The sequence below is a fragment of the Macaca nemestrina genome, chromosome 17, assembly GCF_043159975.1.
Source record: "Macaca nemestrina isolate mMacNem1 chromosome 17, mMacNem.hap1, whole genome shotgun sequence".
Lineage (NCBI taxonomy): Eukaryota > Metazoa > Chordata > Mammalia > Primates > Cercopithecidae > Macaca > Macaca nemestrina.
The window spans coordinates 83,682,559-83,696,721 of NC_092141.1; the positions used below are offsets into that span (position 1 = coordinate 83,682,559).

General features: G+C 56.0%; 1 protein-coding gene across 8 annotated transcripts in view; it reads left to right on the forward strand.

Annotated features, from left to right (window-relative positions):
• Nucleotides 1-14,062, forward strand: part of LOC105469132 (RAB37, member RAS oncogene family) — an 80,597-nt gene extending 66,535 nt beyond the window's left edge. The window contains exons 1-9 of one of the 8 annotated variants that reach the window (XM_071083543.1): nucleotides 2,051-2,067; nucleotides 5,756-5,866; nucleotides 7,877-7,918; nucleotides 8,748-8,814; nucleotides 8,908-8,960; nucleotides 9,933-9,998; nucleotides 10,512-10,568; nucleotides 10,646-10,722; nucleotides 10,930-14,059. In XM_071083543.1, the coding sequence (XP_070939644.1) occupies nucleotides 5,759-5,866; nucleotides 7,877-7,918; nucleotides 8,748-8,814; nucleotides 8,908-8,960; nucleotides 9,933-9,998; nucleotides 10,512-10,568; nucleotides 10,646-10,722; nucleotides 10,930-11,035 (576 nt within the window). In that variant the 5' untranslated portion in view covers nucleotides 2,051-2,067; nucleotides 5,756-5,758 and the 3' untranslated portion in view covers nucleotides 11,036-14,059. Of the gene's footprint in view, nucleotides 1-2,050; nucleotides 2,068-2,160; nucleotides 2,303-5,755; nucleotides 5,867-7,876; nucleotides 7,919-8,747; nucleotides 8,815-8,907; nucleotides 8,961-9,932; nucleotides 9,999-10,511; nucleotides 10,569-10,645; nucleotides 10,723-10,929 lie in introns of those variants that run through there. The other 7 variants (XM_011719749.3, XM_011719744.2, XM_011719746.2 and 4 more) reach the window with 7 other exon arrangements.
• The last annotated feature ends 101 nt before the right edge of the window (nucleotides 14,063-14,163 follow it).

Genomic DNA, 14,163 nt, shown 5'->3' on the forward strand with positions numbered 1-14,163 from the left:
AAGGGCACGATCTGAGGTACTGGTGGCTCAGACCTCAACCTTTCTTTGGGAGGACACAATTCAATCCATAACAGCATGGTTTAGATAGAAGGTGAGCATGAGGCATGCCCCTTCCCGTCTCTCACTCTTCCTCCACCATTTCCCTCCTGCAATGAAAACCCGCATCCTGGCTGGGCAAAGTGGCTCACATCTGTAATCCCAACACTTTGGGAGGCTAAGCCAGGCGGATCGCCTGAGGTCAGCAGTTCAAGACCAGAGTGTCCAACGTGGTGAAGCTTCATCTCTACTAAGAATACAAAAATTAGCCAGGCATGATGGCATGCACCTGTAGTCCCAGCTGCTCCAGAGGCTGAGGCAGGAGAATTGCTTGAACCTGGGAGGCAGAGGCTGCAATGAGCTGAGATCCCACCACTGCACTCCAGCCTGGGCGACAAAGTGAGACTTCGTCTCCAGGAGCCCACGGCATTGAGCAGACCTCGGCACTATTTGAAGCAAGAGCCTCTGGCATCCAAATAGCAACCAACACCACACCTCTGTAGTGTGCTGCACAGCCTCCACTCTCCAATCTGTGGCTCCCTGTTTGAGTCCCACCCTATGCCCAGCTGAGGTTATAGCACGCTCACCTCCAGAAGAGGTAACCCAAGCTCTTTACTCTACTGGAGATCACCTCTGTCCCCACTCTGAGCGCTTCTCCCAGCTGACAGAAAATACCTCCAGCTAATATCAAAAAATACAGGACTGGAGGCTGGCGTACAAAGTCAGTCCCCACAGGCCAATGGTGGCCCATAAGCCATGTCTACCCCTGCCCTCACCTCCACACCTAAGTTAAGAATTGCAGGCCGGGCGCAGTGGCTCTAGCCTGTAATCCCAGCACTTTGGGAGGCCGAGGCGGGCGGATCGCCTGAGGTCAGGAACTTGAGACCAACTTGGCCAGCATGGGGAAACCCCATGTCTATTAAAAATACAAAAAGAAAAAATAGCCGGGCGTAGTGTCGCGCACCTGTAATCCCAATTACTCCGGGAGACTGAGGCAGGAGTATCGCTTGAACCCGGGAAGCAAAGGTTGCAGTGAGGCAAGATCGCACCACTGCACTCCAGACTGGGCGACAGAGTAAGACTTTGTCTCAAAAAAAAAAAAAGAAAAAAGGTGCGGGTACCCGTCTCCAGGTACCCCTCTCCAGCTCTCCCCTCGCTACACACCCCTCAAACAGTCCCTCTGTAAATCACCCGTCCTATTCCTTGGTAACCTGAAGCTGCTTATAGAATGTGGAGATGGGGGTAACTGAAAGGTCGGCCCAGGCCACAGAGTCCCTAAGCTCTGCTACGGGCAATCCCAGCTGCACTCTCCACCTTCTGTCACCAGGAGCTGCCGGGCGCCTGGGATATCCTGGCAGCTCTGCTCAAAATGATCCACGACTTCATGAATTTATTTGGCTCCTCCTCGGGGCTAGGAGTGAGTGTCATGGGTAAATAAGGCCGGCCCCGCCTTCAGGAGCGGTCCACTAGGAGATGTGTGCTGTGCAGCCCTCTTGCGAAAGCTCTACCCTGGCGGGACATTCTGGGCACAGCCCAACAGGCAGGGGGAAACGAGAGGTGATCCATACTAAAGGGTCAAAGTCCCAGCACCAGACAGAGGTCCCAAAACACCGCAGCGCACATGTGCTGCAAGGCGAGTATGGGTTGGTAAACAAAACTATATTCAGATGAGCTCGGGCCGGGTGCCTTAGCAGAAGCGGAACTGTCTCGGCGCCATCCGCGGAGGCGCAGCCCAGGGGTCCTCAGCTCTCCGCCTCGCCACCTGGGGACCGCCCACGGCCCGGGACTCGGGCGCCGCCTGCTGTCGCGCCGCGCAGCGATTACGGGAACTTTTCCGCAGCAGACGGGGTCTCCGCAGCCTGCTCCCCCGGGGGCAACTAAGCGACCACAGGGGACCAGTCCCGGGGCTGGATGTGGCCCACGCCCTAAGCGCACGGAGTCGGGCCGGGGTTGCTCAGGGAGGCTGCCCGCCCCTTGGTGCGGACTCTGCGGCTGTGCGCGCCCTCAGGGAACAGCAAGCTCCGAGCAGGTGTCGTCGAGGGGGCGGCGGGACGGAGGGAGGAGCCTGCGGGGTCCGGGTCGAGGGAGGGGGGAGTGGGCGGGGCCGGGGCGGGTCGGTTCCTGAGCTCTCCTTCGCCTGCGGGCCGGCAGTGCTCACCTCTCGTCCAGGGACATGACGGGCACGCCAGGCGCCGCTGCCACCCGGGATGGCGAGGCCCCCGAGCGCTCCCCGCCCTGCAGTCCGAGCTTCGACCTCACGGGCAAGGTGGGTGGGCCTCTTCCGTGAGACCCCCGCCCTCCTCGGCGCTAGCCCCTTCCTGGCTGCGTCTGGGTTGGACTCAGCCCTTTCCCTCAGGCAGCTGGGTCTCCCAGAGGAGGGAGGGAGAGAGGGTCAGGACACAGCCCCTGGGGCCGTCCCAAGCTCCAGGGGTCTCTGCTGGCTCGGTGTGGGCGGGTCGCAGAAGATCGCAAAGACTGAGTCATCCCCCCGCCGGCCCCAACTCAGTTCTCTTCTGCCACACTGTGGCAAATATAAGTCCCCGGGAGCCCATGCTTCTTGGTGAGGGTTAAGCGCGCAACTCTGGGGACTCAGGCTGGGAAGTGCTGGGAGATGGGGACCGCCCGGAGACTCGGAGAGGACGTCCTCTGCTGGCGGAGAAACTGGTGTTAATGCCATTTTCCGAGCTAAGCTCTCAGTTGAGATCTGACATCCCGGTTTAAGGCCTGAGGTCCCCCAGCTGCTCCCCTCCCAGTGGCAGCTGGGAGGCACTGCCTCCCACTTTCCTCCCTGCAGTCGGAAGCCCCTCCTCCCAGAAGGATGTTGCGAACTGGCCTGCAGGCCACCTGGGAATTTTTCGAACCTGAGAAAGATCTCAGTGGTTGGTCTTTCGCATCCCGCATTTGAGAGAAATCCAAGGCTGCTCTCTGGGGCTTGCTCCCTCTACAGGGGGTGTCCTGTATGGAAACAGGTAGAGGCAGCAGTGGACTGGTCTGTCGCCTTCCATCTGTGTGCTTGGAGTGAGCGGGTACCAGAAACCGAAAGAATTGCTGAGGTAGCCTAGAGCTTCCATTCTTCCTCTGCAGGGTTGGGAATGGAATGAGGGCTGTCCTGGATTCCGCTGCATGGCCTTGAAGGAGACCTGCCTCTTTCTGGGCCTCGGTTTCCTCCCCGACACCAGGGCTCACCCATGCTGGGAGCCTCAGCCTCCACCCCCGTGTTTCGGGGGAGCCACCCTGCAAGTCATCCGCCCAGAGCCGTTGAGATAGGCGTCCTGTGTGGGCTTGCGGCAGGAAATGGGCCCCTGCACCCTCGGAGAGGGGGAGCTGCTGTTGGCCAGGCCCCAGGCTGAGGGGGACTGCCTGACCTTGTTGCCCTGCAAACCAGCTGGGTTGTTTGCCTAGGAGGTGGCCAGGCTAGGCAGCTGTTTGTGTTTGGTGGAATCACCGAGCTGGGTGGGTAGCTGGCATCGTTTGCTCAAGGCAGCTGTGATCTGTAAAGTACACAAAGACTGGCCCTGTCTCCCTCCTTCCTACTCTGGGGCTGGGACCCAGGAGCCAGGGAGGAGTGCAGGCTCCAGAGACCTCCTATCCCCCACCCCTTCATGTGTTCCCTGGCCAAGCGACATTGGCAGGAGAGTTGGTCCCCAGCCTCCCCGGGCCTGTCCCAGGGGACTGAGTCCAGGACCCTCTGAGAAAGCCTGGCAGGAACTCCTTGGACCAGACTAGGGGTGACGGGGCCCACAGGCGGACAGTTCCCACCCCTGGGCCACTCTTCCCTGGGTCTTAGGTGATTCACCACGATGATTGGCCCTAGCCATTAACAGACTCTAGAAAGACCTGAAAGAAAGTATCCCTCCTCCTTCTACCCACTATGGAAACCATGCCACAGAAAGGTTAAGGAATCTTCCTAAAGTCACACAGTAGGCCTGAAAGAAAGTATCCCTCCTCCTTCTACCCACTATGGAAACCATGCCACAGAAAGGTTAAGGAATCTTCCTAAAGTCACACAGTAGGCCATTGACAAACCAAGACCCATCCTTCATACCCTTCTGCTCAGCCAGCCCTGCCTCTCCACCGAGTTAACCAATCCCAGTACCCCATACCACAGCAGGAATGCCTTTGGGCTCCACTGTCAAGTTCAGAACCTCAAAATAATTAAAACCTAGTCCCCACTCAACCCATTAGGCCATCTAACCAGCAGTTGGGAAAATTCCAGCATTGGATCTAGACCCCTGTTCTCCAAGACTGGAGAAGACGGGACAAAGGGCTCCTCTCCACCATTCCTGCGTGTCCCTGGGAAAGATAAGCAGAGCAGAGCAGAGCCAGACTGTAAAGGAGAGGGCCACACCCCCTTCATAGGTTCCCTCCTTGGTACTCCTGCTACCCACAGCAACCCCAGGATGCCAATCTGCAGCCACGCCTCCCATGTGGGAGGTTTCTGCTGAAAGAACTTCCGACTACATCTCCCCACTTTAGTATAAATTTCAACCTTCCCTAATTCATGCAACCTTTTTTTTTTTTTTTTTTTTTTTGAGACAGAGTCTCGCTCTGTCACCCAGGCTGGAGTGCAGTGACACAATCTCAGCTCCTGGGTTCAAGCTACTCTCCTGTCTCAGCCTCCCGAGTAACTGGGATACAGGTGTGTGCCCCCACTCCCGGCTGGTTTTTTGTATTTTTAGTAGAGATGGGATTTCTCCATGTTGGCCAGGCTGGTCTCAAACTCCCGACCTCAGGTGATCCTCCTACCTTGGGCTCCCGAAGTGCTGGAATTACACACATGAGCCACCACGCCCGGCCTTATGCAACCTTTTAATAAACATAAAATGTCATTAGAAACTTCCGGTTGGGCGGGGTGGCTCATGCCTGTAATCCCAGCACTTTGGGAGGCTGAGGCAGGGGGATCAGCTGAGGTCGGGAGTTCAAGACCAGCCTAACCAACATGGAGAAACCCCGTCTCTACTAAAAATACAAAATTAGCAAGGCGAGTGGCACACACCTCTAATCCCAGCTACTCAGGAGGCTGAGGCAGGAAAATCGTTTGAACCTGGGAGGCAGAGGTTGTGGTGAGCCAAGATCTCGCCATTGCACTCCAGCTTGGGCAACAAGAGCAAAACGAAGGAAGGGAGGAAGGGACGAAGGAAAGAAATTTTGTGATCCCCCCCCAAAAAAACCCCAAACAGTAGTCATTATAGAGTATGCAAATGACCATGCCCCACCCCCAGTAGATTTTGATAGACTCCTTTGGGTGGGATTCCTTGTCCAAGATATTGACACTTCCCTCTCCTGTCAGTGTAGCCCAGCCCATGCGTGTACTCTCGAGTGGACAAGGGATGACACGAGTACACAGAGGGACGGAATCCCTGCATGGTGTGGCTATGAGCAAATGTGGCCAGTGTCTAGATTGTGCAAATGTGATGGTTCTCTGGGGCCACAGAGCACACTTGGGGACCTGTTCATGGTGAGGTCATAATTCGGGCCTCTAGGAACTTGAGTGAGGACAGGAGGGTCTAGAGGGAGAGCCTAGGAGGCTGAGCCAAGGAGCACAGAGAGGAGAGGCAGGGTGAAGGTGCTGGCAGGCTTTCTGGAAGCAGGTGCCCCTTGGTGTGGTCAGCATTCATGCCAGCCCCCTCTTCTTCTCTGATCCTCTCCATGTGTCTCTCCTGAAATGCCAGAAGCTCCCCCTGACTCCCCATTAACTGCCTCTGCCCCTACCCCCTAGGTGATGCTTCTGGGAGACTCAGGCGTCGGCAAAACATGTTTCCTGATCCGATTCAAAGACGGGGCCTTCCTGTCCGGAGCCTTCATAGCCACCGTCGGCATAGACTTCAGGGTGAGGTGGTTGCAGGAGCCTGCTTCCAGCAGCGAGCCAGGGCTGTGGCTCAGGCACAGGGCGGTTGTCCCCCCTCCCTTGCTCACCCTGGCTCCCAGGGACTCCCGAGGCTCATGCCTGAAGGGCACACAACTCGCTCCCCCAAGACCACAGAGGTGGCTGGGTCAAAGTAGACTGGGCAAGGTTGGCTCCTTGCCCACCTATAGGATGCAAAAAATTAGACTGAGTCTTCGTTTCCACCTCCATTCCTGGGGAACTTCTCCCAAGCAAGGCAGCCGCAGGCATGGCATAAGCTGAATGTCTTGGCCCACAGAGGCCCTGCTCATTGCCCTCCTACCTGGGCCCCTTTGGCAAGACCTCAAAAGTCAATTAGCCTTTCTGGAGTTCCCGGGAAGCATAGCCCTGCACTGGGTTTAAGAGCTGGGCTTGGGCCGGGTGCGGTGGCTCACGCCTGTAATCCCAGCACTTTGGGAGGCCAAGGCGGGCGGATCACAAGGTCAGGAGTTCAAGACCAGCCTGGCCAACATGGTGAAACCCCGTCTCTACTAAAAATACAAAAATTAGCCGGGTGTAGTGGCACGCTTCTGTAGTCCCAGCTACTCGGGAGGCTGAGGCAGGAGAATCATTTGAACCCAGGGGGTGGAGGTTGCAGTGAGCTGAGATCGTGCCACTGCACTCCAGCCTGGGTGACAGAGCGAGACTCCATCTCAAAAATAAAAGAAAAGAAGAAAAAAAAAGCTGGGCTTGATCAGGCACAGTGGCTCACACCTGTAATCCAAACACTTCGGGAGGTCGAAGCAGGAGGATCACCTGAGCTCAGGAGTTCGAGACCAGCCTGGTCAACATGGTGAAACCTGTCTCTACCAAAAATACAAAAAAATTTGCCAGGCGTGATGGTGCATGCCTGTAATCCCAGCTACTGGGGAGGCTGAGGCAGGAGAATCTCTTGAACCTGGGAGGCAGAGGTTGCAGTGAGTCGAGATCGTGCCACTGCACTCCAGCCTGGGCAACAAGAGCAGAAACTCTGTCTCAAAAAAAAAAAAAAAAAAGAGCTGGGCTGGCCATGTGGGGAGACAGCAGCTCACCAGGGACCCTCCCTCTCACCTTGACGGCTCCATCTCACAAATCCGCGTCAGGGATGCTGGGCGCTGCACACCCAGAGTGTTCAACAGAGGAAAGGTCTCACCCTGGCAGGCGGGGCTCTACAGCTCCAAACAGGCAGAAAGCGAATGCTTCCTTCACCAGATAATTAGTGGGCAGCTAAAAAAAAGATGCTGCTGGCAGGGCGCGGTGGCTCAAGCCTGTAATCCCAGCACTTTGGGAGGCCGAGACGGGCAGATCACGAGGTCAGGAGATGGAGACCATCCTGGCTAACACAGTGAAACCCCGTCTCTACTAAAAAAATACAAAAAACTAGCCGGGCGAGGTGGCGGGCGCCTGTAGTCCCAGCTACTCGGGAGGCTGAGGCAGGAGAATGACGTAAACCCGGGAGGCGGAGCTTGCAGTGAGCTGAGATCCGGCCACTGTACTCCAGCCCCGGCGACAGAGTGAGACTCCGTCTCAAAAAAAAAAAAAAAAAAGATGCTGCTGCAGATGTAGCCTCAGGTCCCCAGGATGCAGGCAAGCACCCCATCTCCAGGGGCTTGGTCATAATCCCAGGACCAGGCTCCAGGAGATGGAGACTGAAGTGGGGAAAAGGCAGGGCCTCCAGTAGCACCCAGCCCTCCAGCCCTGGGCTGCCTGATCCCTGGAGAGAGCCAGGAAGCTTCTCAGGCTCCTCTTAGCCTGCTGTTGTGAGAAGGGCAGATACAGTCCCCAGAAGAGACGACTCCACAGTGGAGGTGTCTGCAGATGGCATTCCTGCTGCCCTGATGGTATGATGTGGCTGGAGACAGTTCTGGGGCTCGCTGCACCCACTCTAGGCCTGGAGAGGGACGAAGACAGGATGTCTGCAGAGCTGAGGAGCCACGCGACTCCCACCCTCCCATCCTCTGCCTTTTTCTGTTTCAGAACAAGGTGGTGACCGTGGATGGCATGAGAGTGAAGCTGCAGGTGAGACCAGAGGCTGGAGTTGGGGAGGGAGGATGGAGGACCTGCCCTTCCTTCTCACCCTGAACCACAGGAGGCCCGCAGCCCTGCCCTCTGCCTGGGGCAATTTCCTGTGGGGCCCTTGAGAGGAAATGGCTTTTGTTTATTTGATGTCTGCAGAAAAAGCAGTTCCCAGGCACCCTCTCATCTGTGAAAGGTAGCTCCAAATGCCTTCAGACAAGCTTAGCCTCCAACCATCTCCTCCCCAGCTCCCTGGGCTTTATCTGCTCTTAGGAGATTGGACATCCCCAACCCCTGGGCTAGGGGAGAGGAGAAGATTCCCTTTTTTTTTTTTTTTTTTGAGATGGAGTCTCACTCTGTCGCCCAGGCTGGAGTACAGTGGCGCAATCTTGGCTCACTGCAACCTCTGCCTCCTGGGTTCACGCCATTCTCCTGCCTCAGCCTCCTGAGTAGCTGGGACTACAGGGAACAGGGGCCCACCACCACGCCTGGCTAATTTTTTGTATTTTTAGTAGAGATGGGTTTTCACCATGTTAGCCAGGATGGTCTCGATCTCCTGATCTCGTGATCCGCCCGCCTCGGCCTCCCACAGTGCTGGGATTACTGGTGTGAGCCGCCACGCTTGGCTGAGGAGATGATTCTGAAGGAGCTTGAGAACTCAGTAACTGCTACTGTCCAGGTCATTAGATGCTCAAGAGCTCATGAGAATTTAAAGAAGGAAACAGCCCCACCTTCCCACAGATATCTCATACCACAAAGCAGGCCCTCTCCAACCAGTACATTCCTTGCACCTGCCTCCTTCTGACCATTTCTCCATCCCATCCCCTCCCAGATCTGGGACACCGCTGGGCAGGAACGGTTCCGAAGCGTCACCCATGCTTATTACAGAGACGCCCAGGGTAAGTCCCTCGCACCCTCCAGTCCCTACCCCAGCCCCTTGGCAGCTCCCATGCTGCTGCCTAAGTTCCCTCTGTGATCCTCTCCCCCTCCAGCCTTGCTTCTGCTGTACGACATCACCAGCAAATCTTCTTTTGACAGCATCAGGGTAGGTCCTCCCTTCCCCTGGCCGCTACCCATAAGCAGCCAAGGTAAGGTCTGTGCAGGCTGAGGTTGTTTCCTGCCCTGTGGAAAGGGGGTGGAGCGTGGAATCCTGCTGCCTTCTGAAAAACACCTACTTGTGACTCAGAAGTCATATCTTCTGCCTTGTATTTGGTGGCCACGTGGGCATGAAGGCCAAGCAGACTGTTGTGACCCCGTGCCACCTTCTTAGCTCTCACTGTGATTCATGAGTGTGTTTTGTGACAAAGTGTTCAGAATGGCCCCCACTCCACCCTAGATAATTATCCACAGAGACCAAGGGAAAAACACAACCAGAAAAGTCCACACATACATCCAGGGCAAGTTGCAAGAAAGTGACTCAGTCAGACAGAGTGAGTGGCTATATCCTCACAACAAAACTATTATGGAGACAAAAATTTGATAAATTCAAGCACCAGTTCTGTGCACGACATTGTATAGGTTTCATGAATTCCCTGACCTCAAGGACAGTTTGCTGACAAGCAAAGTAGGAGAATAAAACATTTATATAGAAAAAATATGGAAAATCCATGGCACTCATACTCCCACCTCCTACCCCATGCTCATGGCAGACATCACTAATCACTCACAGTACTTTTGATCACTGAAACCCTTATGTGGTCTTAGAATCTTCAACAGGGCACTCCAAGAAATCACTGGTGACAACCAACTGATTTGTGAGATAAGGTCTCCATGCATCTGGATCTTCCATAGAACTGATAGTTGAACAGCATAAAATGGGGAGGGTGGGGCCACTGTGGTTCGAGCCACCAAGGAAGGCCACCCAGGCCTGGATTGGCCAGAACAAAGGTACAGATAAGAGAATGCACAGGGCATCGTATTCAAGGCAGTGAGTAGCTGAGGACAGTCAAACCGAGCAGAAGAAGAAAGGGGCAGCGGGAGGAGGAGAATGCCAGTCTTAGCACACCCTTTCCCACAGGCCTGGCTCACTGAGATTCATGAGTATGCCCAGAGGGACGTGGTGATCATGCTGCTAGGCAACAAGGTGAGTGGCTCCGGGGCAGGGTCAGCCCAGCCCTGCACTTCCTCAGCCCTAGCCAGCCCCATAACCACCCAAGAACAGTTATCTAGGCATCCTTCCTGAAAAGGACTCTGCAGGCTCCAGCTCAGGAGTCAGACGTATCTGGAGGCTTCTGCCTATCCCACGTGCCCCTTCCAAGGAAAAATCCAAGCTGTTGCCTGAGAAATCAAGGGGTGCCCAGTGCTCAGCCCCCATTAGAACAGAGTGAACAGGGTCTCAGGTCAGGGGCTAAGACTGCAAAGGGTTAGCCCCAACTGCTGTCCCCTTCCAAGACTGAGTCATCACACCCTTTACCAAAGGTGAGATCCCAGGATTAGGAGCTACACTGGGCAAAAATCCTGGCCCCAGGCCAATCACACCTGCTTGCAGTCCCTTGGGCCACCAGCAGAGGGCAGGCAGTGCCTGCTTCTGGGGCAAAATATGGGCCCGCTGGGGCGGAGGCCTCCTTCCCCAGAGTGACCCTTTTGGGCTTGACAGGCGGATATGAGCAGCGAAAGAGTGATCCGTTCCGAAGACGGAGAGACCCTGGCCAGGGTAAGTGATTTCTGTGGGACAGGGTGAAGGGTGGGGGCAGCCCGAGGCTGGCCCTGAGGACACTCTCTCCCGGGCAGGAGTACGGCGTTCCCTTCCTGGAGACCAGCGCCAAGACAGGCATGAATGTGGAGTTAGCCTTTCTGGCCATCGCCAAGTGAGAGCTGGACAGGGAAGGGAAGTGTGCGGGGCGGGGCGGCACCCTCCAGGAATCCAGTAGGGCCCGGCCCCTGGCCCAGCCCCTGGACACACCTGCATTCTGCAGGCTGAGGTCCATTTGCTCTGGGCCACTGGGAGGTGGGAGGGGACTGCTCAGCTCCTCACCCCAGCCCACCCCAGCCCAGCCCATTGCCTCTTCTTCAAGGGAGCTGAAATACCGGGCCGGGCAGCAGGCGAATGAGCCCAGCTTCCAGATCCGAGACTATGTGGAGTCCCAGAAGAAGCGCTCCAGCTGCTGCTCCTTCATGTGAATCCCAAGGGGCAGAGAGGAGGCTCTGGAGGCCCACGGGATGCAGCCGTTCCCCCCAGGCCTGGCTTATTCCAAGCGGCTGAGCCAATGGGGAGAAAGATGGAGGACCCAGTGCACAGCCTCTTCCTACTAGGGAGCTGTACTCCAGCTCCTACTTGAGTTCCTGCGGTCTCCCCGCATCCACGGGGAGGGTAAAACACTTAGCTTTTATTTGAATAGTACATAATTTAATACCAAAAAAAAAAGGCACCTGGATGCCCAAAAAACCGAGGCTGGGCCCTAGTAACCCTTTTGCTTTCTAGGACTTGGGGGGCTGGCCTTCCCTCCTAAGCATAACAAAGGTGGTGTTGCTCCAGCTCAGCCCCAGGGGACACAGATGCACTTTGGGGGTGAGGGCAGGTAATGACTCCATCGCACCCTCAGTTCAGCTGGAGAGAGGCTGAGCTGACCCCAGCCTTCACTGTCTCCTGCTCTCCAGGAGCTTATCTTCACCCCATCCCCCAAATAAGTGGGCCCTTGTGCTGTGAGGGAGACCAAAGCCTCAGGGAAGATAAGAGATAAGGAGATGGGAGGTGGAGGACACGGGGCAGAGAGTAGGGTCGGGCTGGCTACCTCTGGTCTTACTAACACCCCCTTGGAGGCATGCCCCTTTTCTCCAGCACACAAGCACACTGGGGCACCTGGAAATATTGGTTCCCGGCTCCTGTTCTCTGGACCTCAGATCCTGGGGGAGACCCTCCCCATGGAATCCCTGGCTTAGCTACCTTCCTGCCTGTGCACCTAAAAACCTCAGGTCAGAACCAGGAAAATAGTTTTGTTTTTTATTTTTTTGAGATGGAGTCTCGCTCTGTTGCCCAGCCTGGGGTGCAGTGGTGCAATCTCCACTTACTGCAACCTCCATCCCCTGGGGCTCAAGCGATCCTCCCACCTCAGCCCCCCCCAAGTAGCTGGGACTACAGGTGTGCACCACCACACCTGGCTAATTTTTGTATTTTTTGTAGACACAGGGTTTCGCCATGTTACCCAGGCTGGTCTTAAACTCCTGAGCTCAAGCGACCTGCCGGCCTCGGCCTCCCAAAGTACTGGGATTACAGGCAGGAGGCACCACGCCCAGCCGAGATGTGTCTTATCCCAATCCTTTGGCAGGCATGCAGCTCCACAGGCAATTTCTTCAAGCAGCTGAAGTGTTTAGCTCTCCCGGGTTAAGAGCCAGATAAGGAGAAATCCCTTTCCTAGGTTTGGAATGTGTTGTGAAAAAGAAATCCCTGGCTCCTGGAGCTGGTGGGAGACAAGATTAAGCAAACCTCCCCCCACGTGTATCCCTTTGACCCCAAGCTCTGCCTCCTCCCTGACCACCCATGCCCTTTCCTTTAACTTCTCAAATAGATACCAGGGCCTAAACTGCTTTACCTCCCCACCTACTCTGTCAGGTTAGGGGGTGGGAGGTCACCCATTTCTGAATTAAACCAATGCAATGTGAGTAAAACAAGGTCATGTGGGTATGTCGGGGGTAGAGAGAGGGGTAGCAAGTTCATGTGGCCTCTTTGGTCACATGTCTCCCAAAGCTCTGACCCCTGCCATTGGAACTGGACAGGAGACATGAGGTCATGACCTGCAGGCACCTTTACTGCAGCTCTGCAGGCCTGGGTGGGGATGGGGGGGAGGAAGAAGTATGCACTGCACATTTCTGAGCCTACAGCATTTGCTCTCAAGGCAGAAATCTTGCTCTGAGCAGTCAGCGGCTCCAGTTTGGGCCCGATGAGGAAGCTCTCCGTGGCCTCTCCCAGGCAGAGCAGGGAGGAGGCTGACATTGCCAGTCTCTTCTGGGGCCCAAGGCAGGTTGCAGGAGCTCCAATCCCGTAGACAGCTCTGGGCCTCTTGCATTTGAGTTTTTCAGAATTAAACTGCAGTATTTTGGAAAGCACATCCTGTCCACTGTTTGAAGTGAGCGTGGCAGGGGGGTCCTGTTGAAGGAATTGTCATTCACTGCCAAAATAATTCCATCCTCCTTCCTCAGTGTCTGTCCTCAGATGGCCAGCTACCCTCCTAAGAGATTGTCTCCCGGCCTCTGTGACCAGCTTCTCTTTGGCAAGAGTGAGCTAGAAGGCTTTACGGTCCTAATCATTTTTCTCTGTTGAAAAAAAAAAAACCAAGGCCTTTCCCTGTGGTGCGTACCCAGAGGTTGATTACCTGAGTCTGTCCTGCCTCTCCCCACCCCACCTCCCTAGTCAAACGCTGCGCCAAAGCCCACGCCATTGGCCTAGATGGCCTGTCTTCAGTGGGCTGCCCCTCGGGGTCCCAGGCTCTCCTTCGCTGAGCCCTCATCTTCCCAGCAGGGATCAGAACCTGCACTCCTCTATGCAAGTCCTGGGACAGCACAAAGTGGATTAGGGTTAGGGTTCCCACAAACGGAAAAATGTTATTCAAACAACTCTGTAGGTTCCCAGGAGGCCCTCCGTCTTAATTCTCGAGACCGCTAGGCCCTCACTGCCCCGAGCGCGGGAGTGGTTGCCACGGCAACAGCCTCTCCCTCTCAATTGGAGCTGCACCCAGGCTTTGGCTAAAGGCTGTTAAAACGTTGGCCAGGTGCGGTGGCTCACGCCTGTAATCCCAGGGCGGATCATCTGAAGTCAGAAGTTTGAAACCATCCTGGCCAACATGGCGAAATTCCGTCTCTACTAAAAATACAAAAATTAGCCCGGCGTGGTGGTGCGCGCCTGTAATCCCAGCTACTCGGGAGGCTGAGGCAGGAGAATCGCTTGAACCCAGGAGGCGGAGGTTGCAATGATCCGAGATCGCGCCACCGTACTCTAGCCTGGGCGACAGAGCGAGACTCCGTATCAAAAACAAAAAAAAAGTTAGAGCCCTTTATCCGAGGGCCAGCTCTCCTCACTCCCCGCCACAGGTAGGGGAAACCAGGCCTGAGCCAGCGGGCCCCACCGCCCAGAACCGGGAACTCGGCGGGCCACGCCCCTGCCACCCCAGCGCCGGCCGCTCGGTAACAAACACTTCCACTTCCTGAGCGCACTGTCTTCGCCCGCTGCGGGGCGCAGTGCCGAGCACAGGCCCCGCCCCGCGCGTTCCCATTGGCCGGCGCCGTTCACCCGGACGGAGCGCCCCGGCCCGCAG